A 24,473-nucleotide genomic window follows, 5' to 3' on the forward strand; every position below is an offset into this window, starting at 1 on the left:
TATGATCAAGCGTTATATCAGTTGTGCAGGATGCTACCACATGTTGCTATAAAGATCTGTCACACAAAGATGCTTGAAAACCAAGAAGAAGTAAAGTTTGCCAAATTAAGTACATCTCCCATCAGGAGCCTTACTTGGAGGAAACATGCATGGGCATACATCTCTATAATTAGAGCAAATGCAATTCCGAAGCAAGCGAGCCTAGCCAAACAGATGTAATTAAGACAGTTCCAAACAAGAAGAATTTGAAGAATATGGCATCCAACCAAATCCACCGGCCACCGAGATTATGAAAGATGCGAGAATGTTAGTATATTTTGTATATCAGCTACAAATTAAGGTGCTTAGACCGAAATTGTAGCAAAAGGAAAAGCCAATTTAAGTTGTTTGGCACCTGAGAAGCAAGAGCCCAGCGTAAAACCGGATTGCGCTATGACAAAGTGGTGATATTCTCACGCAATATTTAGAATAGCGACTAGAACCGTCCTTCTTCATCATGTCCAGAAAATTCTTGCTCTAGGCCATGAAATTAATGAGCATAAATCATAAAACTCAGAGTTTATTTCATAATAATATGTATACACTATCTAGATTAATTACATGATATATATATATATATATATATATGTGTGTGTGTAAAATATAGATTTCAAATTAATTATCAAGCATATATACAATTAGCATATAGAATATTAATCCTAAAACTTCACGTTTAACCACAAGAAAGATGTGTTGAGCAAAATACACGGCTCACCAACACAAGCTTAGCAAAACCAACATACATACCATGCATCTAGTATCTACACATGACCTTTCTGCATTCAACGTTTCTTTGTAAATTTTGTAGAAACTTGCTGAAGCACTATAAATTGCTTAATTATATGGGCAATCAACATGGTAAGTTATGAGTGAGATTTAGAAAAAGTGAACTTAGGCTGTATTAAATCATGAAGCTTATTTCAATTTTCAGAATCCTAACTCCTTTAAAATAAAGTGTCGTAAAGGATTTGTATTTGCCCACAACTCTTTGCCAATCAATAAACGACCTAAACTTATTCAAAATCCCTCTCTTCTGCAAATAAATGGTTCCATTTTGCTCGAACCTTCAAATACTTGGGGGTTCTCAAGCTAAATAATGCACGAGAATTGAAGTAGCTTAATGTAGCATGATGTTTTTGGTCCTCACTTATCAGGAACGGTTTAGTTATATACCAAAAGAACAAATGCATCTGTTCTAATATGATTCACCTCTTTGTATTGCGAAAAGATACTCTCTCAAGCGTCAAAGAAAGGCACAACCTGAACAACTTTATCTTATCATGCATGAAGCAGCACAACTTCCAGCATGCATACAGCTTATGCCAGTGTGGGAAAATGTCTAATCATCACCTTGGAACAAATAACAAGTATTTTTTCTAACTCATATGCAAATTATAGTTGATATACAATTTTCCGTGAAAGTCTATCTTGTTTGACAACCCTAATTTTCCATGACACTGCATCAGTAATTAAACGTAGACAAGCGGGAGGATACTTATAAATGATGGATAGTAGGATATGCAATGAACATCAAATAAGTTGAGAACCAATTTCCATTAAACTTTTCTGGCATATTCGATCTTGTTGGGAATGTCAGAAATTTGTACCATACGAAATGCTTATTCATATTCTAAACCTGTATATTCAACTGGAACTGTGTAGATTAAAAAAAAAAAAAGGGAACTAAGTTTGTGATTAGCTTCCGTCAATTCTATTCAACTGTGATTAGAAAATTCTGTAGTCTAAACTGTGTCATTAAGTTGACATATTTGCCTTGATTAACTTGAGCACGCTGATAACGTATCATCTCCTGAACAAATCCAATGCACTTAATCTGTATTTGACATGGCAACATAACAAATTGCTGACACTTCGCATTAAGCAGAATGAATTTCTTTGTTATGTATTTATCAAGCTTCCATGATTACTGATAAATGTATAACAAAGCGTAAATGCGTGCACCAATAATTAGATCGACTCAAAATATGGAAGGGAAAGAACGGTGAAATTCATATCATCTCATCTTGCACAGCACAATCTACCAGATTTAGCGTATTAAAAGGCAAATGTTAGAAGAGGCCAAATACGGTAGAGTGTGATAAGCAAGAAGACATCATACATCATGGTCATGGCCAAAGACAGGCTTTGAATTTCAATAGAAAAGAATCTGGATTTCAAAATAACCAGTCCATGAAACTCTTTTTTTTTTCTTCTTTTTAATAGCGGATGTAAACTAACCTAATACCGAGTTTTCATTTTACTAAATGAGAACCTTACAAAAAGCAGGCAGGAAACTTGAAATCTTCAGAAACCTCTAACTCTTGAAGCCTTGTAAATTCTGTGCTCATATAACATGAGTACCAATTCTGGTATTGCACCAGGGCTAGAAGTTAGAAGTTTTTCCTAGTCATGACTTTTTCAGTCAGCTTTTGTTGCAGAAAGATTATATCAACGTCCATATGACTGGCCTGCAAGATTATGATACAAACCATGCGAATCAAAAGGAGGCACACCAGTTATTTCTGTGGAATTCATTTCGCTAATTCATCATAACTGTACCTCAGTTTGGATTGTGTAAAGAAAATTTTCATCGACTTTTGTGCAGACACAGTTTACAACATTAAGACCCTCGTCAAGCAGCATATCCAGTACCCTTGATAGAGGAAAACAGTTACCTGCCAAATCATTCTTCATCAGAATCTCGATACCACCACTCTCGCATTGCTTGACTGTGAACGTAGTAGACGAGGAGTTTGTTTCCTCAACACTTTTGACGTTCAGATCGCTCGATCCACCCATCAAATTTCTAAGCTTGTCCCTCTTTACCTTCAATTCCCTAATATTCTTTTCCTTGTGTGTTATATAGTTAACTGCCTGATGAACTTGATCAGACATTGAACGCTTTCCCTGAAAAAAAAAATTGTGAGCAAATCTTGATGTCTTACAGTACAACTAAACTAGCACCAAAAAAAAAAAAAAAAGAAAGGAGTTATTGTTGTATTTTGTTGAACAGGAAAAAATTGAAGGAATATTTGTAAAAGACGAAAAAAAATGGGTTTAAGTACGTATGATCCTACCGAGCAAATGCCAGAAGGGAACACTAGATGAAGATGATCTTTCACTTGTGATTATGCATAAAATGTGAGAATTCACCCATTAATTGATCAGCTAGTACGGTTCAATCACCTTTATGTATTCAAGAGGAAGTAGATTCCTGAGAGAAGCATAAAGATTAGCCATTTCTTGCCTCCTTAGACGCTCAACATCCCTATGAGCTGCTCTTTTCTGCTTGCTGTCATCAGGATCATTGTTATCAGCTGGAATAGCTGATGATGGTTTTTTTCGCTGCCTTCCCCTGGGGTGGTGGTTGTTATTGTCATCGTCATCGATGCTGGTCACCTGATCGTAATGCTGCTGTTGATGGGGAGCAAGTGAAGATGCAGCCTGATTTCCCAGATCTTGATGATGGATAGTGTCGTCTAGGTAAGGATGAATGGTAGGGACTGTGAGGTCATATGGAAAAAGCTGGGAATCATCATCGTCTTGTTGTAAAGGAATCAAAGAGGAAGTAAAGTCATCCATGTTCAGACAACTGCTCGATTTCTTGGGTTGATATCTTCTGATGATATGATGAAGATGCCAAACTAGGGATACGTTTGTTAGGGTAATTTGGTATGATGAGATCCCTTAAATGGGCCGAGGATGCGCAGATATCTGCCATATCTTCTTAAACTAATACAGAATAGGAGTGACTAGTGACCCTTTCCCTCTCTGATAGGGGGCCATTAAAAAAAAAAAAAAAAGAAGCTCGCTTGGTTACTGTACGTCTGCACAACAAAATTTCACAGCTGAGTTCACACCAGCGGGTCCAACTTCTCACCTACAATCATATACACTAAACCAAAAAAAAAAAAAAAAGCACTAATATAATAAACTTTAATTGTCTCGTGGTCTTTGTGAGGTAGGGATGAATGGTAGGGATTGTGAGGTCATATGGAAAAAGCTGGTCATCATCGTCTTGTTGTAAAGGAATCAAAGAGGAAGTAAAGTCATCCATGTTCAGACAACTGCTCGATTTCTTGGGTTGATATCTTCTGATGATATGATGAAGATGCCAAACTAGGAATACGTTTGTTAGGGTAATTTGGTATGATGAGATCCCTTCAATGGGCCGAGGATGCGCAGATATCTGCCATATCCTTTTAAACTAATAGGAGTGACTAGTGACCCTTTCCCTCTCTGATAGGGGGCCATTAAAAAAAAAAAAAAAAAAAAAAAAAAAAAAAAAAAAAGAAGCTTGCTTGGTTACTGTACGTCTGCACAACAAAATTTCACAGCTGAGTTCACACCAGCGGGTCCAACTTCTCACCTACAATCATATACACTAAACAAAAAAAAAAAAAAAATGCACTAATATAATAAACTTTAATTGTCTCGTGGTCTTTGGATATCTTTTCATCAAGTGACATGATCATAAGGGAAGACTCTTGCTTCCTATTCAGTATTTTGATTGAATAAGAAGTAAACTTGACCTAATAATGCATGGTAGAAGTACTACTACTGTTTTCCTTTTTTTTTTTTCGAGAAACGTTTTTCAGGTTTTCTTCTAAGATTACGGAGGGGGAGACTTTGGTTAATTAGGGTGTTTATTTTATTTTATTTTGCAATACTAATTGGGCAGTTGCTGGATCGATGATCGATCACAATGATCTACAGATTTTAATTATACTCTGACTTTTTCGTAGTCCTGTTCCGTTTAGGAGCGGAGGACTATGGCGTAGTAAGATCACATGTTCGAATTGAAAAACGTTTTTGTTTTTTAATTATTATTTTCTGTTGTTTTTTTGTGTGATGGGTTCATAGGTCAATGACTTGTGATCATATTGCCATCCTTTTTGGAGGGAAGGACAAAATGAGTCACTTCTGGTTATTCCTGGCTCCTTATTGAGCGTCGGTATATTCAGCTACCTAAAGAAAAAGTTAAAATTCCGTCCAATTCACCCAATAGTAGTGAATCAGACCAGAGAAAAAACAAAATAATTGCAGTCAAATGATGGAGGTATAGATTCAAAGATATGGGCTGGCCCTTTTTTTTTTTTTTTTTTCTTCTGTGTCTTGTATGCAAGTGCATAAATTTAATTATCAATCGCCTCTTATTCGATTTATGATTTATTAAGTGAATAACAGAAGGGAAAGAAATATAAGTGAGAGACAAACAATATTTGAATGTTTATCAATATCTTCTAATCATATGGTTTCAAGAGAACGTGTATTCATACATGATGAATTAATGGTGAGAAATTACATTGGTATTTTCAAAATTTTAAATGGGAAAAAAATGTCATATATATATATATATATATATTTTTTAGCAAAAACGAATAAAACTGCATCAGAACTACAGGATTACACAGATAAGAGAAACTTTCGATTCTTTTTAACAGAAAATAAACAAATAACTACTTACATCTCGAATTAAAAAGTGGAAAAAGAAAAGGCAAAAGTGGAACTACTATACATGAAAATACCAAATTAATTTGGCAGGAGACATAAACAGGACATCTCTCGTTTGCTTCAACCCTTCACTTATTAGTACAAAGCAATTCTGTGGGTCCACGAGGGAGGCAGAGGGGGACGCTGTGCCCTCCCCCAAACTTGGGGCCTGTTTGGAACCTGAGTTTTTTGGGAGTTTGTCTAAAACTTTACTGTAGTGCACTGTAGAAGTTTTTGAAAAAATTTTGTAGAAGTTTTTATAAGATGTGAAAATTTTTTTTGTAAGGTGCAAAATTTTGTAGAAATTTTTGTAGAGTGAAAAACTTTTTTTTCCTTTTTTTTTTCTTCTTCTTTCTTTTTCTTTTCTTTCTTTCCTTTTTCTTTTCTTTCCTCTCTTTTCCTTCTTCTTCTTCTTCTTCTTTCTTTCTTTCCTCCCCGTTACCTCCCAGCAGCAGTCACACTCGCCACCCCTCTCCTCCCTTTCCCCTTCTCCTCCCGCCACCGTGACCTCCTCCCCCCGCCACCCCCTGTGCCCCTTCTCCTCCCGCCACCGCGACCCCCTCCCCCCCGCCACCCCCTATGCCCCTTCCCCCTCTGCCACCGTGACCCCTTCCCCCCGCCAGCCCCCTGCCTAGGGGTGCAAACGAGCCAAGCCGAGTCGAGTTTTAAAATTATCGAGTCGAGTTAGACTAATTTATATGCAAGCTCGAGTTCGAGCTCGAGCTCGTCGAGCTCGTAAAATGAAGCTCGAGCTCGGCTCGATTTAAGAAAAGGCAAGTTCGAGATCGACTCGCTTATGACTCGCGAGCTTAGCTCGAATTATGGCTCGCGAGCAGCTCGATTTTCTGGCTCGCATTTCGCTCGAATTTAGCTCGATTTCTAGTTCGAACTCGAGCTCGAAATTAGCTCGAGTTTTTGGAAATTTAGGCAAGAAAATAGCATTTTTATCCGTGTGGAGTTTTAGTCCTTAAAATATCAACAAACGCAATTCTAATCCCCAAATATCCAATTTGAAACAATTTAGGATAATTGAAGGATTTTTTTCCAATTTTTTTTTATGGAATTTAGTCATCAACAATTAGAAATGGCAATTTGAATCCATATCCACTTATCCATCCTAATAAACAAGTTTAAATAAATATGGATGACCATTTAAATAAATTATATTTATAGATTTGAGTTGTTTATCTATATCCATATAAATCAATTTATCAGAAATGGAATGCAACCAACCAAGGTGGAAGAGAGACTCGTCTTGATTTGACACAAATGATCACAATTTTCGGCCATTTCACCTTTGCACCATAGTTTAAAAAGCTCAAGTCTAATGTTTGTTTCTGGATTTAAAAAATAAATAAATAAAACTTACATACTCCGTTCTCACTAGAACCCCCAAATTAAGCACATTCCAATCAAGAACGGCTCTCTCTTTCAGTTAAATCATGATTAGAAATATAATCCAAAGTCCTTTATTAACATTACACTACTGCAAATAACACACAAATTTTAGTACAAAATCCACGAAAAGAAAGCAGAATTTGCGCTAACAAGGAATTCACACTTTACCGTCACTGTGATATCATTAATGCTGTTCTCTGTGGCAGATCTAGCACTGATTGTGCTGAAAGATGAAGACTTTAACAGAATCCCTGAAAGAATAGGAGATAGAAGAGAAAATCCATATCGGAAAAATGCTGATTTTGATGATCCAAAGTTGGTTCAGAGTTTGAAGTGCATTTCAGCTTATTAGCTTAAGAAAGAAAGTCTCTGTAAAAGGGCCGAATAAAGCTCAAACTTTGCTGGAAAAAAACACTAACCAGGTAAGCTCTGAAAGCCGACTGAATCCTAATAGCCGCCACTTCTTGCCGCCAGTCTCTGCCACTGCTGCCCGGAGGAGTAAAGGAAACAGTTCCAGCCTGATGACCTCTGCAGCTGCCTGAGCGGCAGCAAGAGCAGCCTCGGCGACGGCGGCGGTGGCAGCCGCACGGCTATGGCGTGTTCGTCGTAGGACCATCTAAGGCCACCGCCACCAGCATTTAAGGTCTTGTTGTCATAGTTGGAGGAAATGGAAGATTTGATGAGACACGGCGGCGGAGGAGGAAGTTCAATTGGAGGAAGTGAGGAAGGAAAATTATGTAACCTAATAGAAGAAGTGAGAAACAGAATAAGTTGTAAATTTTAATTGATTCAGGGGTATTTTTATAATTTCACATTTACTCGAGCCTAACGAGCAGCTCGTCGAGCTATCGAGCCTAAGAAACGAAGGCTCGAGCTCGCCTCGTTTGTATTAACAAACGGCTCGAGCTCGGCTCGAGCTCGTGTTGACCGAGCTCGAGCCGAGCTTTGACTCGAGCTGCTCGCGAGCTGCTTGCGAGCAGCTCGAGTCGTCAGCAGGCCTACCCCTGCCCTTTCCCCCCGCCACCCCCTGCCCTTTCCTCTGCCAGCATGACCCCCGCCACCCCCTGCCCTTTTCCCCATCCTCTGCCTTTTCGCCAGCTTCTCCCTCCACTCTCCCTCCCCCCGCCCATCCCCTGCCCTTTCCCCAACTTCTCCCGCCACCTCCCCTGCGCAACCCCCTCCCCTGTCCTTTCCCTAGTGCGACCCCCTCCTCCCGCCACCCCGCGGACGGCGCTAAAATAGTCCCCAGGTTTCCGGCAAAAAGCATCGAGGAATTTACGGAACTTGGAACGCTTAGTCGAGGAGAATTTGCTCTTCTGCATCCAATTGAATAAGGAAACCATCACGTTGAATTTGATGTCAAATTCCTCCATTCTGGACTTTTTTGCTTTTTCTGGGCTATGATTTTGCTTGTTCGTTTCTTGGGGTTCTATTAGGGGTGGCAATTCGGGTCCAAATCAGGTTGGCGGTTCGGGTTCGGGTCAACCCGTCAGAAAATCTGTTGACCTGAACCCGACCCGCCAACCCGCGACGGGTCAGGTATGCTGACCCGAGCTCGAAAATTTCAGGTTGGCGGGTTGGCGGGTCGACCCGAAATGACCCGAAACTTAATTTTAATTTATTAATTAATCACTGTAATTTCTAATAAAATCAATTTCTCACAAAACTAATTACATAATCAAGTAATAAAAATTTAAATAAATAATTCCAAACCAAATCTAAAATAAATTAAACACCGTAAAAGTGTTTTATCCCAAACAAAATATAAAATAAATTAAAACAATATAAAAGTAAAAAATAATATATTATATTATTTGTCCAAATATAATAATTTCAACTTCACACAAATTAAATAAATTCATTTAGGATTAAGTAATTAATGCCTTTGAAAAAAAGAATAACTTCGTTTAGTTAGATAAAATTATTTTTATGTTTATTAAATTATTTTTAATTCGTAAACGGGTCATATCGGGTCATATCAGGTCACCACGGGTTGACCCGAAATCGATCTGTTTTCTTTTCGGGTTCATCGGGTCCAACCCGATTTTGACCCGAATTCCCGAAACCTCAACCCAAACCCATTAATTTCGTGTTAGGTTCGTGTCGTGTTTTCAGGTCGTGTCGAAAATTGCCACCCCTAGGTTCTATGTTCATTTTTTGTGTTTGAAAATGAAGGATTTAAAAACCGTCTGAAAGGAGAAGGGGGCAGGGGAGGCAGAGGGGAAGAGGGGAGGGGGGAGGAAAAGAAAAAAAAAACTTTGTGTATGGCCGAAACTGGCCGCCGGAATAGTAACCGGTGCCTGAAGTGGTGGTGGAAGTGGTGGCCGGCGGCGGAGGATGTGGTGGGTTGGATGGGGGAGGAAAAAGAAAAAAAGTTTGAAGGGAAAGTTTTTTTGTGTATTTTTTGAAGTGTGTAGGTAAAAAGTTTTGAGAAATTTTTTAGGGTTCCTGTAGCAAAAGTTGTTAAAAAACTAGTAGGTAAAAAACTTGGGCAAAAAACTCACTTCCAAACAGGCCCTTGGTATCGTCTCCCTTGTTTAAAATTTAAATACTCAAAGTACAGGTTGTTGGTGTCGTTTAACAAGAGGATCTCATCCATTTTTATAAAAAAAACCCAACAGTGGGGAAGTTGGAAGTGCAAATGGCAGTGGGCATTGATACTATAATAATGCCTTCAATTAGTGAACGGATTAGGCAGCTCGTTCCATATCTTCTGCCTGACAAGCAAAATCGGGAACCCATTGTTTATGCTGGTTCAGGATGATTGAGCTCATTAGGAATATTGGGGGGGAGGGCACAGCGTCCCCCTCTGCCTTCCCTCGTGGACACTTCACCAACCTGAGTTTTTAATTCGCATGCAGAGAAGCTTTTGCTTTTTATCTTCTTAGTTTTTATTTATTAGTGGCTCTCTCAAAGAGGGGGTGGGGAGGGGGGGGTTTCTCTAATTTTACTTTTTCGTTATTTAGGAATACTTTTCTGTGCCTATGTTGAGCATATATATATATATGAAGATATGGATCAGTACGTCTAGAATATCATCTTTTTCTATGGCATTCATAAAAAGCTCACCTATATATGAATATATGATACGTAACAAGTATCCATCATCTTTGATTTATTGTAACAACAAACTATATATATATAGCATATTTTACCAACTCAACCAGCTTTAGTCTAATTATTTTGAGGGCACACGTTATGCTATTCCAAGGTTCCAATTCAGTATTAAAAGGCCCCGGGTCTTAAAACTCAATTTACTAGCTAGTAATTCTTTAGACTTCGACTTCAGGATTTGGCAGAAAAGAATAATTTAAAGTAATTCTGGAGCTAGAAATCCCTCTCCCTGATAATTTGCGGCTTCCAAAGTTTTCCCATTGCCGATTTGTCAGTCGGCCAAAACACCACGTCGGTCGTTCCAGGAGCGAAGGAAAGGATTTTGAAAGGTGACATATATATATATATATCATTACCAGTGGCATACTTTTCTTGTCCATGATTAACGGTTTCCTGCCTCCGTCTGACTCTGCACAACGTATATTATTTTGTTCCCGGAAAAAATACAAGAGCACCATAGACCACTCTAGCTACAGGGGCAAGATCGTGTGTCCATGCTTGAAATTGTCCTCATACTACTAGACGTAGATAACTAGTAATCTCTAAAGATAGCCGCTACGCGGAGAAACAAATCAAAGCCTCTGGTGACAAATCCGTAATCACACAAAGCTTAGACATCAAGAATTGACGTCCTCAGCTCAGCAGAGATGGTCTAGGGCAAAAGAGCTAGTGTAGAATTTGTTGAGGCTGGTGAGATTACTTTTCAGATGATTTGCAAACCTGTACTTACTTTCCGCGGGTAGAATTCTGTCCTTAACTAGATCAATGGGAATCTATGTTGTTTGACCTGCTCGCAATTCCTGCGTTTTACTGTATATTCTAATTTCTAGCTGATAAGTTGCTACTCAAGAAGAGATTTACGTATTCCAGAAAGTCAAGTTTTGGCAAGTATAGCAGTTGAAGGAGTCCAAATTTTCGTCACTGCAAAACAATACTAGTACACACAAGAAGTACCGCCTTACTTTTTTAAAACAATACTAGTACAAGGAACACAAGTACCGCCTTGGTTGGTATAAAAATCTTCTGAGTTTGCTCAGACAATAAGCACATAGAATCAGTAGTGTTCTAGAAATCAAACAAACATTAACACAACTCATTATTGTTTATTTTGGTTCGACTCCTAATTCTTGCTCAATTACTACAAGACTGAGGAAACCTTTTTCAAGAGTGAGGTAAAAGAAAAGTGGGAAGAGAAGACAAAAGAATAATCAAGCCTAATAAAGCACTCACAGGTTGTCCTCTTTTTGATTAGCTAGGATTGAAAAGCTGAGAACTCAAGGTTCCTGACACACAACTGTCGACAGGTGCAAACCGAAAGAAATTGTAGCCAAAACTGAAGAGATAAAATCAATTTGTTTGTTGTATTATGACATGCATATTTGAATTTACAAGCTGTATAAGAGTTGCCTTTATATGCCCCATCATTACAAATCTCTGCAGAAAAACAAAAATAAAAGAAGGTACACACTCAAGTAGCACAACCACAGGCGCATTTAATTTGAAACCCAAAAAGAAAAAAAGAGGATACATCAATTCAAGCGCGGCATAATTTACTAAGGTAGGGTCATCCAAAGTTTCCATGTACACAAACAGTTTGTCTCCCTTGCTGGTGTCTTATTTCCCATGCCAGTTCCTCAACATTTTAATGGAATTGGATTATCAGATTCCCTTTGGCACCAATCTCTTCATCTTCCCTTATTTTCTGTTTCTTTCTTATACTCAGGCTCTCGGTCATATATTGAAATCTAACTAAAAATTGAAAGAACCAAAACAAAACTGCAAAAAAAAAAAAAATTTCAACCACTTGATTACAAGATAAAGATGAACTTGCTTCTATGATTTAATTTGTTTGGTCATACCAGGGAACAGGCTGTTATGACAGGTGAATAAGCTACCTTATTCAGCTTTCTGATTAGTTATCACAAATTGATCAAGCTGACCTCAAACTATAGATTAGCCAGGTACATTCTTGCTATTGTGATGGTCATGAATCTTTATTGATCAAGAAATAAGCGAGTGCACAGGAATCAAACAATCCCTACTTACATCAATCCTATCACTATTACAGTGCACAAACTCAATCTTGCTGGAAACACACATGAGATAATCCGACCTCCATACTTAGCTCCCAATTGGCCTTGGTCACTGAGACTCCTCTCCAACTCACAACAGTATTCCTAACTGATTCAAGGACCATAGATGGTGGTCATGAACTTACATAAACGTTGGTCATAATTCGTCAAAATGAGCTGGTCCCAATTTAGTTTCTAGGTTTTCCTTCTAGGTTTCTTCTGGGTGGGAGGGGAGAATGCGACTCAACAGTAAATCACAAACCAAAAATTTTTTTAAAAAAAGGGAAAAAAAAGATACTATATGCATAAAATATGCAAGCAATGAGAGAGGAAAAACATCTTTATAATCACTTGGTCAGTTAACGGAACGGTTCAAGCCTGCAAGGGACATCACGAAAAACTGGAATGAATAGAGAAAGTGCCAAAGCCAGTACATGCTAGGAGTTGTCATTCAAAGCCATAGTCCATAGAGTTTGTGAAATTGTCATCGAGCCCAAGCCTGAGGTTACTGCTAGTCTCTAGACAAATATTAAGATGGAGAGTTACTCAGGAGGGTTAATCGCATTCATCAGTTGGTGTTGCAGCGCCAATGTATCTATACTTTTCCGATCATCAGTAACCTGCAAGGTTCAATTTATTCAAAAAGGTAAATCATCGTTGAGAATTTGGGAGAAAAAATGATATATAAAAGCCCAAAACATGGAATTTTTGGTACCTCCGCCAGAATCTTATGGACTTTGATCTCATTAGTTGCTGTGGAAACACAGCTCACAACATCGAGCCCTTCACCAAGCAACATTTTCAGCACTCTCGAAATGGGGAAAGTTTCCTCCTTAGAACTAATGGAGATCAAAACCTCCACCCCATCGCCGCCTTGGCTCACCCTCACAATCGCACCACAATCACGCAAACACCGACTATCGGCACTTGTGCTTCGATTCCCAGAGCTAAAAGTAGAACTCAAATTACAAGGCGGGATCATGAGCCTGTCTCTCCGTGACCCCAGTTGGTTGATGTTTTTCTGCAGACATTTTATGTAATTCACGGCCTCCTGCATGTGATCGGATATCGCCCGCTTTCCCTGCAATTGATTTTTAACACCCTTAGCTCCATAATAGTTTCAAGAAGTCATCACATAATACTGTGTGTGTAAATTGGTATGAGAGTGAATGCCTTCTTTCTGCTGTACTGAGAGAGAGAAATTTGACAAAGATTGATAATGATCAATTAGTCGGCGCTATGCAGTACTGACACTAGATCAAAGACGCATATCCATGCAATATTCTTTATGCAAAAACTAATAATCCAAAATCATGGGGAAAGGAGTACAAGGGCGCTCCTCTGTGGTGGGTCGGGCTCTTGATAGTATTTAGTATGTACCTTAACATAGTCAAGGGGTAGGAGGGATCGAAGGGAAGCATAGAGGTTGGCCATTTCTCGCCTTCTCTGGCGTTCGATGTCTCTATGAAGAATTCTCTTGAGCTTGTGCTGGTTACTATTAGTGGTAGTAGTATCCTCATGATCTTGTTTTTTGTTTTCTTGCTGAATTGCCGGGAGGAATCTCCGGTGGTGGTGCTTCTTTCCGGTGATATTGGTGGCTGGAGGCAGACTGGCAGTACTCTCAAGGGTGACCAGATCGTTAAGGATTTTGTCCGGTTGGCAGGGTATGCAAGGGTTTTGGTTTTCCAGCTCATTGCCTTGTTGTAAAGGATACATATCTAATCCCCGAAGATTAGCCCAATCTTGGGTTCATTCCCCGCGCGATTGATTAAACTCACTCACTCACTCCCTCTCTCTCTCTCTCTCTGTATAATAGTGGGCATTTGATTTGGAAAAAAGCAGACGAGATACGTTAGTTAAGCAGACGAGATCTTCAATGGCCCTCAGATGCAATAAGTAGTAATCTCTGCAACTAATATCTGTCTTCGCTTCATAAACAAGGCGATGCAAGAATCCTTAAGACTCAATTAAGCAGCGCAATCTTTGTTTATTCATGAATTAGGTATAGCACCCCATTTCTCTTCTTATTTTAAGTCCGATGTTCAGTCACTTGGTTATTGTACAAATGTAGGACCAAGAACCCCACTAACATGTTCACACCAGGTCGTTGATAGAGGACTAATGGTATGGATATGGACCATCCTATTACATGAGCTAGGAGGGGGGCAATAGATGACTGATCGATTTACTGTAAGTAGTATGTTCCTTTAATCACCTAACAAGAAGGGTAAGTTTCATCCGTTTAACACGTTGTAATAATTTGTGATTTTTATGTCGGAAGATAACTGTGGACTGTGGAGGCAGAAACCAGTGCCAATTCCTAGTGTTTTTTTTTTAAATTATTTTAGGGCCAAGTTATAGCGTGTTTATATCAGATGTACGTACTGGAATCAATCCATCATTTTGCATGGTTGTAGGTTGTGAATGGCTAACAAATTATATATTCCAGACAAAATGTATTTAGTTTCTCAACTTGAGGACTAAAATTGAATTGATTATCTCCAAAACCCAACTCAAGTAGTAAAAAATATTAATATTAGTCAGTGATCATTGGATCGACTCTTCAAGTTCTCCTCCATTTTTCTTTTTTATGAGACCAGGAAAAAAATTGAACTAACCATCTAATTTAGGATTGGGAGAGGCTAATTTAAGCTATGCTGTTCTGAATGTACACTCAATGTTCTCAAAGTCTGTCCGGACTATTTGGTCGAATCAGTTAAACCGTCGACCGAGTTATTTTTTGAATTACGTTAAGGCTCGAATAAAAGAAGTGGTCTATTAGGTTTAAACCAGTTAGTTTGTCCGGTTGATCTAAAGGATCATTCAACCAGAACGGTTCTTTTGAACTGTCCGGGTCTTGCTTTCCCTTTGACTGGAGCCGTCCCTACTGCCGACATCATCTGACAAAACACAACATGCAACGTACTTGACTTTTGCTATTTAATCCTCGTAGTTTCTTTTACATTTCAAATCCACCCTATAGTTGCAGAATACTAAATTTTGTGTCACTTTACTTTTGAAAAATTACAATTTAGCTTTAAATTGTTCAAAATTTTCAAAACTTCTTATTAAAATTCATATTTTTATCCAATAAACCATGATTAAATTAAAACATCTAGATTGTATCTTAGTTTTATATGACTTCCCAAGTTTTTTTATTTTTATGGAATCAAAAGTTCATGTTTTATCAAAGTTATTTTTTCTTTTTCTTTATATATTGCCTATATTTGGCGCAATTTAATTTTCTTCTTTGCTTTTAGATGCATTGAGGTTGTAAAAATAGATTTATTCAATTTATATTGCATTATTATTTCAACTTTTAAGTTATTTTCATCAACCAAAGTATTTTAGCACCATCCATTAATATTCAATTAAGTGTGAATTTAGAAAAGCCATTTTAGTGGTCCATATAATACAAAGTGATACATTATTTATGGCACATTTATAATGTTATAGATTAACAACGACTCAATAACAATTAAGTTGACAGTTGAATCAGTCATTCTTGATCCATTAAGATTTTCAATTTAATGAACGAGTTAGGTGTTGAAATCTTGTGCGTACATTGTTTTAGTTTCAATACAAAGGGTGCAAGTGAGCAACGAGCAAATGTCCAAATTTAGAATGAAGGGTGCGGAACTCCATTCATTTTCAACCTGTGCGTTGTCTTCTTGTTGATTTTTCAGCTTTCCTGGTTGGCAGATTTTTAGACATTCAAATTGAAGACGAATGACTCCAAGGCATGACTTCTGCATATGGAAAATGTCATGGTACTGTGCCTAATTGTGGACAGATCCAGTTCTACGAACCACAACAATGAATGGCATTTACATTTACTATGAGCTCGAGTCTTTTCTAATTCTTGTATTTATATTTTGCATTCTGATTTTTTTTGTCATGAGGCAACGCTTGATGCCTTCAATTCGGACATTGAAATACTAACAATAACAGTTCACTTAGCAAAGAAAATAATTACATTTGCATTGTGATTTCCAGCAGAAAAATTATTACTTTTTTTATGAACATTTTTTTTTATCTCACATACATTTAATCGTTATAATATATTTTCCTATAAAAATTGGTAAAAATAGCAATATAAATTGACAGAAAAAGGAATATAAATTGCTTTCGTTTGGTTTGGACATCATGCCACCAAAAAAAAAAACTTGGTTTAGACTATTCTTGTCCACGTAATTAATCCTGTAATATCAACTACTACGTGATTAGTCATCCTTCTCTAAAGCCATACGACAGCTCTTGTTGCTGCCACTTGTAGCATCTGTTATCCCCTCCTTTATTGCAAGAAAGTAGTTGTATTAATCAAATATTATCGCACGAACCATATATTTGGCCAAATAATTGGCTGTCCAAATAATTGGTGATTAATTTGTCTATCGCACGAACCATATTTATATATCAATTCTCCAGTACTAGCGCTCCTATTAGCACTCCAAGGTGAATATATACATACATATATATATATATTTACAGAAAAGGACATTCGGGATATTATATATGTGGGTCAGGCACCCGATATGAAATTGCCGGGCGATTTCCTTTTTTTTTGAAAGCATTATAATACACTATTAAGGAAATAATCAGTGACGCAGAGAATGAGATCATCAGTGATCGGACTGCCGTCAACTTTGCATTGGAAATGATGATTGCAGTGGTAATTCCACGCAGCACAGAGTGAGATAAAGTTCTGCCTATCCTATGATAGTTTAATCTCTTTCGAATTATTTTGGACCTTCTTAGATCCGCAACCCTTCACTATGCTCTGTTTTGATCTAGAAGTTTTTTAAAAATTATAAAAAATTTTAAAAAGTATTATAAAAGGTATCCTAAAAAATAGTCTAAAATTTTTTTAATATTTAAAAAATATCTCAAAATATATTTTAAAAACTCTACTACTCTTAAATATTTCAAAATATTTTTTAAAAATATCCTAAAATATACTCTAAAAACGCTGCTACAGTAAAAATTTTTAAAAAATACCCCAAAAAATAGCTAATCCAAATGGATCCTAGATTATACAACAATTATCGTCTCTAAAAAAAAAATAAAAGAGATAAAGTGAGTGCAGTGGTATTTCATCCATCAAAACCTTCGCGTTGGTGGGCTTTGTCATGATATCTCAAATTAAGTACTCGCTATGAAGGGGAGATTATACGGTCTCGTTTATGTAACACGTCAAACTTATAAGTTGATTCGCAGACCCTTTTGCCAAAAATTTGTAAACGAAAAAATTTTACTCCTCTGTTCCATTTTAATAGTTCTAATTTTTTTAATTTAATTTTAAAAAAAGTAATTAACTTTATTAGAAAAACAAATTTAGATTGTTATTTTCCTAAAATACCCTTACATTAAATAAAGTTGGCTTTTCATATATCAATATGTTTTGAAAAATCTAAATACATTAAATGGGTTAGGTTATATTCAATACTAACAATCTCTATTAAATAAGATAGTTTATAGCAATAACAACTTACATTAAATAAGGGTATTTTAGAGAAATTAAAAGCCAACTACATTTTTTAATTAGAAAGTTGACTACAATTTGGAACAGACGAAAAAGAAAAACAAAACTATCAAAGTGGGATGGAGGGAGTATAAAAAGCAAATATTCGTAATACTTCTCCATAGTTTCCTCTTTTTTTTTTCTTTTTTTTTTTGAAGAGCTCAATAGTTTCCTCAAGTTTCTCTCTGATAGGGTTGCCTATACCCCGTACCTATATATACAGTTTAGAACAATAAAAGTAGGCTTTACTATAATTAAAGAGAGAGAGAGAGAGAGAGATCGCCTGGCATTGCATAAAGATGAAAGAAAGTAATGGGCCTCATTGTATGTTTCCCAGCTGCCTCTTTATTGGATGCATGAATTGAAGAAATCGGGGCATGATTGAGGCCCCGGGAGACAGTGAATACAATAATCCGCCTGTATCTGTCATACATGCAGACTAGTGATGGGTTGGTTTTCTTCTTCATGAATTATTGGAAACAGATGTTACTACGCTGTCTGTCTATAATTACCGCACCAGTTGTGCAATTTTTTTCCCAACCTTCTGTGTTTGGAGGGAAGTCTAAATAGAGTTGTATGAAGAATAGGAAACAAATCATTAGACCAGATAAGTGTATTATTACACTTTTTGAATTTTTTAAGAATATATAATACACTACGCAATCTCCAATTTAGTGTATCGAGAGAGTTTTATAGCAATTCAAAATATTGATATTACAATTTGGTTTCTTGCCCATGCACACCATTCAATGATTCATATATCATGCTTGGTCAGCATTATATATATATATATACATATATTATCATATGGCAACAAGTTGTGAAGGTAACCTACGTGCTTGTGTGGAAGGGACTGTTGGACCCTTGGGAAGGGACCGTTGGAGTCACAAAAGTTTTGGCAATAGGAAGACGACACGTCATCGGGTGCTGCTGACAAATCTTATCAACTCTCTTTGTGAGAAATGGCTCCTAGTACTATTATGGACTTTTTTTAAATAATTAAGCGAGATAACAAATTGATTTTGTATGTGGTTCAACTTCAACCAAAACCACCGCGAACGAAACCGAAAGCGTTGAAGGAAGCTGGTTCCAGGCTGTCCCTTTCTGGAAAGGAGGGAATAATTAGAGGAGAGAGAGAGAGAGAGGCATATATAGCATTCCAATTTCGATTGATTACTATGGGTTTTAAGTGCGTTTGGTCCAATGGCAGATTCTAAGAGAAATCTTTGAAAATCCCAAAAAGGTTGCCTTCGAGAAAGCTGTTGGGCAGCATTCAGCTATTTAGCGGCAGAGAGAGAGAGAGAGGAGAAGAGACCGAATTCTTCTCTTCTTTTTTTTTTTTGGTTAAACTTTGAACAGGGTCCTCATGGACCATGGTGTTGTCCATCACAGTAGGGTTATAAGCAAGGTCAATGGGAACGACTAGCAGTCACTAGACCAGGAAGAAAACATGCATATGACTAGTGTTAGGTTCTAACCAATTAATTCGTTTAAGTTGAATGCACTGATCTAATGATCAGGAAGGAAGTGCCATTTAAAACTCTTTTGTGCGTTAGATCAAGGATTTAAACCCTGTCTAATGCATTACAAGGGAGCATAATTCTCCTTTGCTCTTAAAAAATTCAAAGCGTGCAATAGTGTTTTTATCCGATCTGGTGATTCACCCTCGAACTCCTGTACAAATAATTTTAGGTTCCCCTATCTATAATGTAGGTTAATATAAGAGTAGAATAGATGCTGTCATTGCGGAAAAAAAAATCATTTAGGTTGAATGCGAGGCAAATGCACGCTAAAGAAATATATACAGGAGCAGTAACATTATTGTGTAGGAATTAGGATTTCAGATGCTGATCCATTTTGTAAGATTTTTTTTTTTTTAAGAAAAAGAAGAGGTAGGTATTTTTTAGGGAGCACACTTCGAATCAGGTAAACGTCTAATAGATAGAAGGATTATCTAACTAAAATTTCAACGCCAAGGACAGTTATGTGATGAGTCGACCGAAATAAGGAGTGCGAAATACTTGAAGTTCTCAATGGTTAAAAATCTGAAGATTTTACGTTTTAGATTAAAGTGTTTCAGAAGCCACAAATAATACTAGTAATTAGGCAACCGGCAGCAGCTTCATTCAGTAATCTTATTGTCAAAAAATTATGACCGTCGCAGCTATTGTTTAGTAATTGTATTCCGTCGGCAGCCGCAGCAATGGCCGACTGCCGCACCACAAACAGTAGCGTTATTCCGTATTTCCCCCCCACATCCACATGCATATTTTGTTGACCCCTTATATTATTCTTGTCTTTTTCATGAAAACTAGTACCACTGCGTTACGTTCCACAAATATGATTCCACCACCTGCCGTCGTTGAGCTTTTCTCCTCCTAACTGTGAAGATTTTCGTCTCCAGCGAGATTTGAACATCATCATCATCTTGAAAAAGTAATTGTGAACGTGCAGAAACCAACGATGCACTGCTGACTGATTGGGACGCCAACAAAACAACAATGAGTAATTAACCAACGCAACGTGGAGAAAACTACACCGCAGATGGGCTTCCATGGTTCGTTCTATCTATCCCTTTCATCACGAAGATTGCAGCCACTACTTTACTACACCATTTGCACCACGTGGAGATGGAAAAGCACACAATTATTAAGGTCAATCGCCATTCTCCTACTATTTGGGCATGCTGTTTATCTCCCCGGCAAAGCTTGCGAATTACCCCGAGTCTGGTCCCCTTGGAAGTGGAGCATGCCACCGGACGCCAAAGCAGACTCTTTCCAACAAATAGTTAAGAAAATCGCTACTAAGGGGTACCCACTAAGTAACTACATCCAGGCAATTGCTGATTGGACAGGCACTCAATAGACCTTATACACTCTCACTCGACTACTTCCTAGACCGATGTGAAAGAAAGAAAGGGGGAGGGAAAACACTCGACAAACTAGCGGCCAGCTATTACCACCTCGCCATGACTCTTGCTTCTTTTCAACAAATAGTTAAGAAATCGCTAATAAGGGAGACCCACTAAGTAACCACATCCAGGCACTTGCTGACTGGACAGACACTCAATGGAGCTTGTACACTCTCACTCGACTACTTCCTAGACCGATGTGGGAGAAAGGGGAAGGGGAGAAACGCCAAAGCAGACTCACTCTTCAGACCATCTTCCTACTCCTATAGTAGTACCTGTGTGCGCGCATGTACACAATTTTTATACAAGTTAATTTTATACACGCTAGCTAACAGAGTATATATTTAAGTTCGATTCAGATTACTTGTTGTCATAAAGTCAATGATAATATATAGACCGTAAATCTTTTTGATCATTTCAATATATAATATCTTAAATATATAAAAGGGGGAAGGGGGAATAGCTACAGTGCAGCCATGGGCCGGTTTCGATGGTAATTCTGATGACTTTGTGGGGTGTCTTGGTCTTTCCATCAACAAAATCCTCCCAATCACACAACAAAAATCCATCACCCCCAACACAGGCTAAGCGCAGGGCCCAAAAACTAGTCTTATATAAAACGTGGGGACTGAATTAAACAAAAAAGAAATGTGGTCTTCCCAGCTGCTGATTGGCCAAGAAGGTTGCTCCACGACACTCGGGGCCATTCACCGCTATTGCCGGCGTTCTTAACATGCTGGTTTTGGTTCCTCACCAGTCTGTAGGCCTTATCTTTGTTCTTAACCAAGACATAGCGAGATATTGTCGCCTGCCTCATTTTTCTGAAACCCCAACTGTAGTTTTCACAATCCAATTACCTCCTCATTGCAACTCGATACACCTAGGAATCAGATGAGCACTCTCATAGTGAACAAGGTTTTTGAATCCAAACTGAGTTTTGTCATCCTCTTCTGGACTACAAAGCGATTTAACTCACTTTTTACGTGGGCAAGGAATTTGGAAAATGGTCTAAGTTCAAAACAAAAACACTTGGCGTCAATCCGCCAGATCAGATTCAGAGCAATATGCATCCCCAGTTATCCAATAATATGTAACCGATAACAAGCCGCAAGATCTTTTCCTATGGATTCATAAAGACAGAGTATCTGTACAAGCAATAAAAATGCAGAAGAGGAGATCCTTTACAAGCCAATTCAATGTCAGCTTGTTTAAACCGGGCTGAAATCATGAGAACATTCTTACATGTAAGTTTCATTCTCCAACCGGGCTGAGATGAACAAAGATCCATCAATCAGAAATCAATTTGGTAACGAGCATTTCGCATCCCTGTGAATCAATATGAACTGCCACAATTTTTTCCCTGCCCATAATATAAAGCAAATCATTCTATACACACCTGGATAGCCAAAGTTAAGGATGTAGTTGGTGCAAAATTTTGAAAGAAATTATATTTAGCAGCATATGAACTCAGTAAATATACCGAGTCCAGTTGAACAACTGATAGCTGATCAAGATAATAAACAAGACTGAGCTAGAAGCCACATGATCAAGCACAGATACCGTATGCCTGGACTCCAGCAAACTTCTTACCACGGACATATAATGTCTGTTATTTCAAACAAATCATAGGCTTATATGCAATAAAACAAGGGCAAGTGAATAACAAACATAGTGCTGCTATTGTTTTCCGGATACAGTAAAGCAGATTTTTGAGAAGTGATTCTTCCCAACTTAATAGATTTTCTTAATTAAGTAAAGCTACTGCCCCCTCCTCCCCCCACCCCAAAAAGGAAAACCCAAAAAAGACCCTCTTTTCTCCAAATGATTGTCATCCTGATTGCAGATAGCTTTTGCAGTTGCTTCCTCCCAGTTCATTCCTAAAATCTGACAGGTTTGACCCCACTTTAAATTGCTTTTACGCTGAAAGTTCACGTTTTTTAAAATAACAGTCAAGAAGTTTCAGGTAAAAACCATTCAAAACATTCAAATCGATTGATGAACTTCATCAACCAACAAAATATTCTTGGAAAGACAAAGTTCTCCTTCACGTCAGTCATGTTCTAGCAGCCTGACATGTACACAATTGACACAGTATAACCATGGGAGACTGCAAAAAATTCAAAATGGAAGTACAGAATGGTATCGTTTAAATTTTAGAATTTGAAAAAAAGAAGAAGAAGAAGAAAAGAAAGACATGGAGAGAAGATATACACGGTTTGGTTTTTCATTTTATTGTAGCTGCAGAGCATTTGACCTATGGTAACCTTCCCTTGATAAATACGAGATCAACCGGATATGTACAAATGATAACAACAACAATAAGAAGCACAAGAATTTAGGTATCATGTTAAATTTATTATGCTACCCTAAGGGATAGTGCTAGGTTGAGAGGCAAGGACCATATATCTAGAGGTTGTCACTTGCAGACAGCAAAAATGAGATCTTAACTCAATATTGGATAACAACAACAATAAGAAGCACAAGAATTTAGGTATCATGTTAAATTTATTATGCTACCCTAAGGGATAGTGCTAGGTTGAGAGGCAAGGACCATATATCTAGAGGTAGTCACTTGCAGACAGCAAAAATGAGATCTTAACTCAATATTGGATAACAACAACAATAAGAAGCACAAGAATTTAGGTATCATGTTAAATTTATTATGCTACCCTAAGGGATAATGCTAGGTTGAGAGGCAAGGACCATATATCTAGAGGTTGTCACTTGCAGACAGCAAAAATGAGATCTTAACTCAATATTGGTTACTGTCAGGTCATGCAGAAACAGATGGTAATTCCAAAAATGGATATCACAAGAAAGATTACTGAATTTAGAATACATCTAATGCAACATGAAGAATTGATGAGGTAATACAGAAGTACCTTACATTCAAAACTGTCAGGTTGTCACTTGCAGACAGCAAAAATGAGATCTTAACTCAATATTGGATAACAACAACAATAAGAAGCACAAGAATTTAGGTATCATGTTAAATTTATTATGCTACCCTAAGGGATAGTGCTAGGTTGAGAGGCAAGGACCATATATCTAGAGGTAGTCACTTGCAGACAGCAAAAATGAGATCTTAACTCAATATTGGATAACAACAACAATAAGAAGCACAAGAATTTAGGTATCATGTTAAATTTATTATGCTACCCTAAGGGATAATGCTAGGTTGAGAGGCAAGGACCATATATCTAGAGGTTGTCACTTGCAGACAGCAAAAATGAGATCTTAACTCAATATTGGTTACTGTCAGGTCATGCAGAAACAGATGGTAATTCCAAAAATGGATATCACAAGAAAGATTACTGAATTTAGAATACATCTAATGCAACATGAAGAATTGATGAGGTAATACAGAAGTACCTTACATTCAAAACTGAAGGCGCGCCTGCAACTGGATGCTGTTTGTACACAACGAATATCCTGAAGACAAAAATTCACTGTACCTGAGTCAGCAGCCAATGATGACGAATTAAGATATTCTCCCCCATCTTAGAAAAAGGATTATCTGCAGAACCTATCCAGATTTCTTCAGTGCTCTGTCTGTTATGTAACACCATTCGAGCTTTCAAGTATGATTATCGTGAGCACCATATTAAAGCACTCAGAAGCTCTGAAGAGCCTCTCTAACAGTTATATATGAGGATGCTGATGATTAATCCAGGCAAAACCCAAGCAATACACATGAAGGAAAAACGTGCAGCCCAAAGACCTTATGCAATAGTGTAAAAGCATGTCATTTGGGTTGTGCTCGCATTACTGCATCAGACTGGAATTTTCAAATCATTTTACCCCCCTGAAATGGAGGGTTTGACATGAATTGTTTCTCATGAAAGATGGAGAAACTCAACCTGCATCCCTGTTGTTATTAATTAGCATTGTGCAACAAACACCTGGCGATCCTGAACATGATATG

At 37.7% G+C, this 24,473-nt stretch overlaps 2 protein-coding genes across 3 annotated transcripts; both read right to left on the reverse strand.

The window, feature by feature from the left end:
• Window positions 1–2,175: 2,175 nt before the first annotated feature.
• On the reverse strand, window positions 2,176–3,764 carry LOC113729667 (transcription factor bHLH36-like). 2 transcript variants are annotated; one of them, XM_027253922.2, is made up of 3 exons: window positions 3,226–3,764; window positions 2,599–2,946; window positions 2,176–2,507 (listed from the first exon to the last, which is right to left on the reverse strand). In XM_027253922.2, exons 1-3 carry the CDS (start codon window positions 3,619–3,621, stop codon window positions 2,430–2,432), a joined length of 822 nt encoding a protein of 273 aa, XP_027109723.1. In that variant the 5' UTR covers window positions 3,622–3,764; the 3' UTR covers window positions 2,176–2,429. The 2 variants fall into 2 exon arrangements, with proteins under 2 accessions (XP_027109723.1, XP_027109724.1); XM_027253923.2 differs by having other exon boundaries at window positions 2,416–2,507; window positions 2,715–2,946.
• An 8,246-nt stretch (window positions 3,765–12,010) lies between these two features.
• On the reverse strand, window positions 12,011–14,195 carry LOC113730127 (transcription factor bHLH36). Its single transcript, XM_027254618.2, has 3 exons — window positions 13,497–14,195; window positions 12,832–13,197; window positions 12,011–12,736 (listed from the first exon to the last, which is right to left on the reverse strand). Exons 1-3 carry the CDS (start codon window positions 13,830–13,832, stop codon window positions 12,659–12,661), a joined length of 780 nt encoding a protein of 259 aa, XP_027110419.1. The 5' UTR covers window positions 13,833–14,195; the 3' UTR covers window positions 12,011–12,658.
• Between the last annotated feature and the right edge of the window lie 10,278 nt (window positions 14,196–24,473).

The sequence above is a fragment of the Coffea arabica genome, chromosome 2e, assembly GCF_036785885.1.
Source record: "Coffea arabica cultivar ET-39 chromosome 2e, Coffea Arabica ET-39 HiFi, whole genome shotgun sequence".
In the NCBI taxonomy this organism is placed as follows: Eukaryota; Viridiplantae; Streptophyta; class Magnoliopsida; order Gentianales; family Rubiaceae; genus Coffea; species Coffea arabica.

Coding starts and splice junctions, on each gene's coding strand:
- LOC113729667 (XM_027253922.2), bottom strand. CDS start 3,621: ATGGATGACTTTACTTCCTCTTTGATTCCTTTACAACAAGACGATGAT. Junction 2,947..3,225: donor TTCCTCTTGAATACATAAAG/GTGATTGAACCG, acceptor TTTTTTTTTCAG/GGAAAGCGTTCAATGTCTGA. Junction 2,508..2,598: donor TTTACACAATCCAAACTGAG/GTACAGTTATGA, acceptor ATAATCTTGCAG/GCCAGTCATATGGACGTTGA.
- LOC113730127 (XM_027254618.2), bottom strand. CDS start 13,832: ATGTATCCTTTACAACAAGGCAATGAGCTGGAAAACCAAAACCCTTGC. Junction 13,198..13,496: donor TACCCCTTGACTATGTTAAG/GTACATACTAAA, acceptor AATCAATTGCAG/GGAAAGCGGGCGATATCCGA. Junction 12,737..12,831: donor TCCATAAGATTCTGGCGGAG/GTACCAAAAATT, acceptor TGAACCTTGCAG/GTTACTGATGATCGGAAAAG.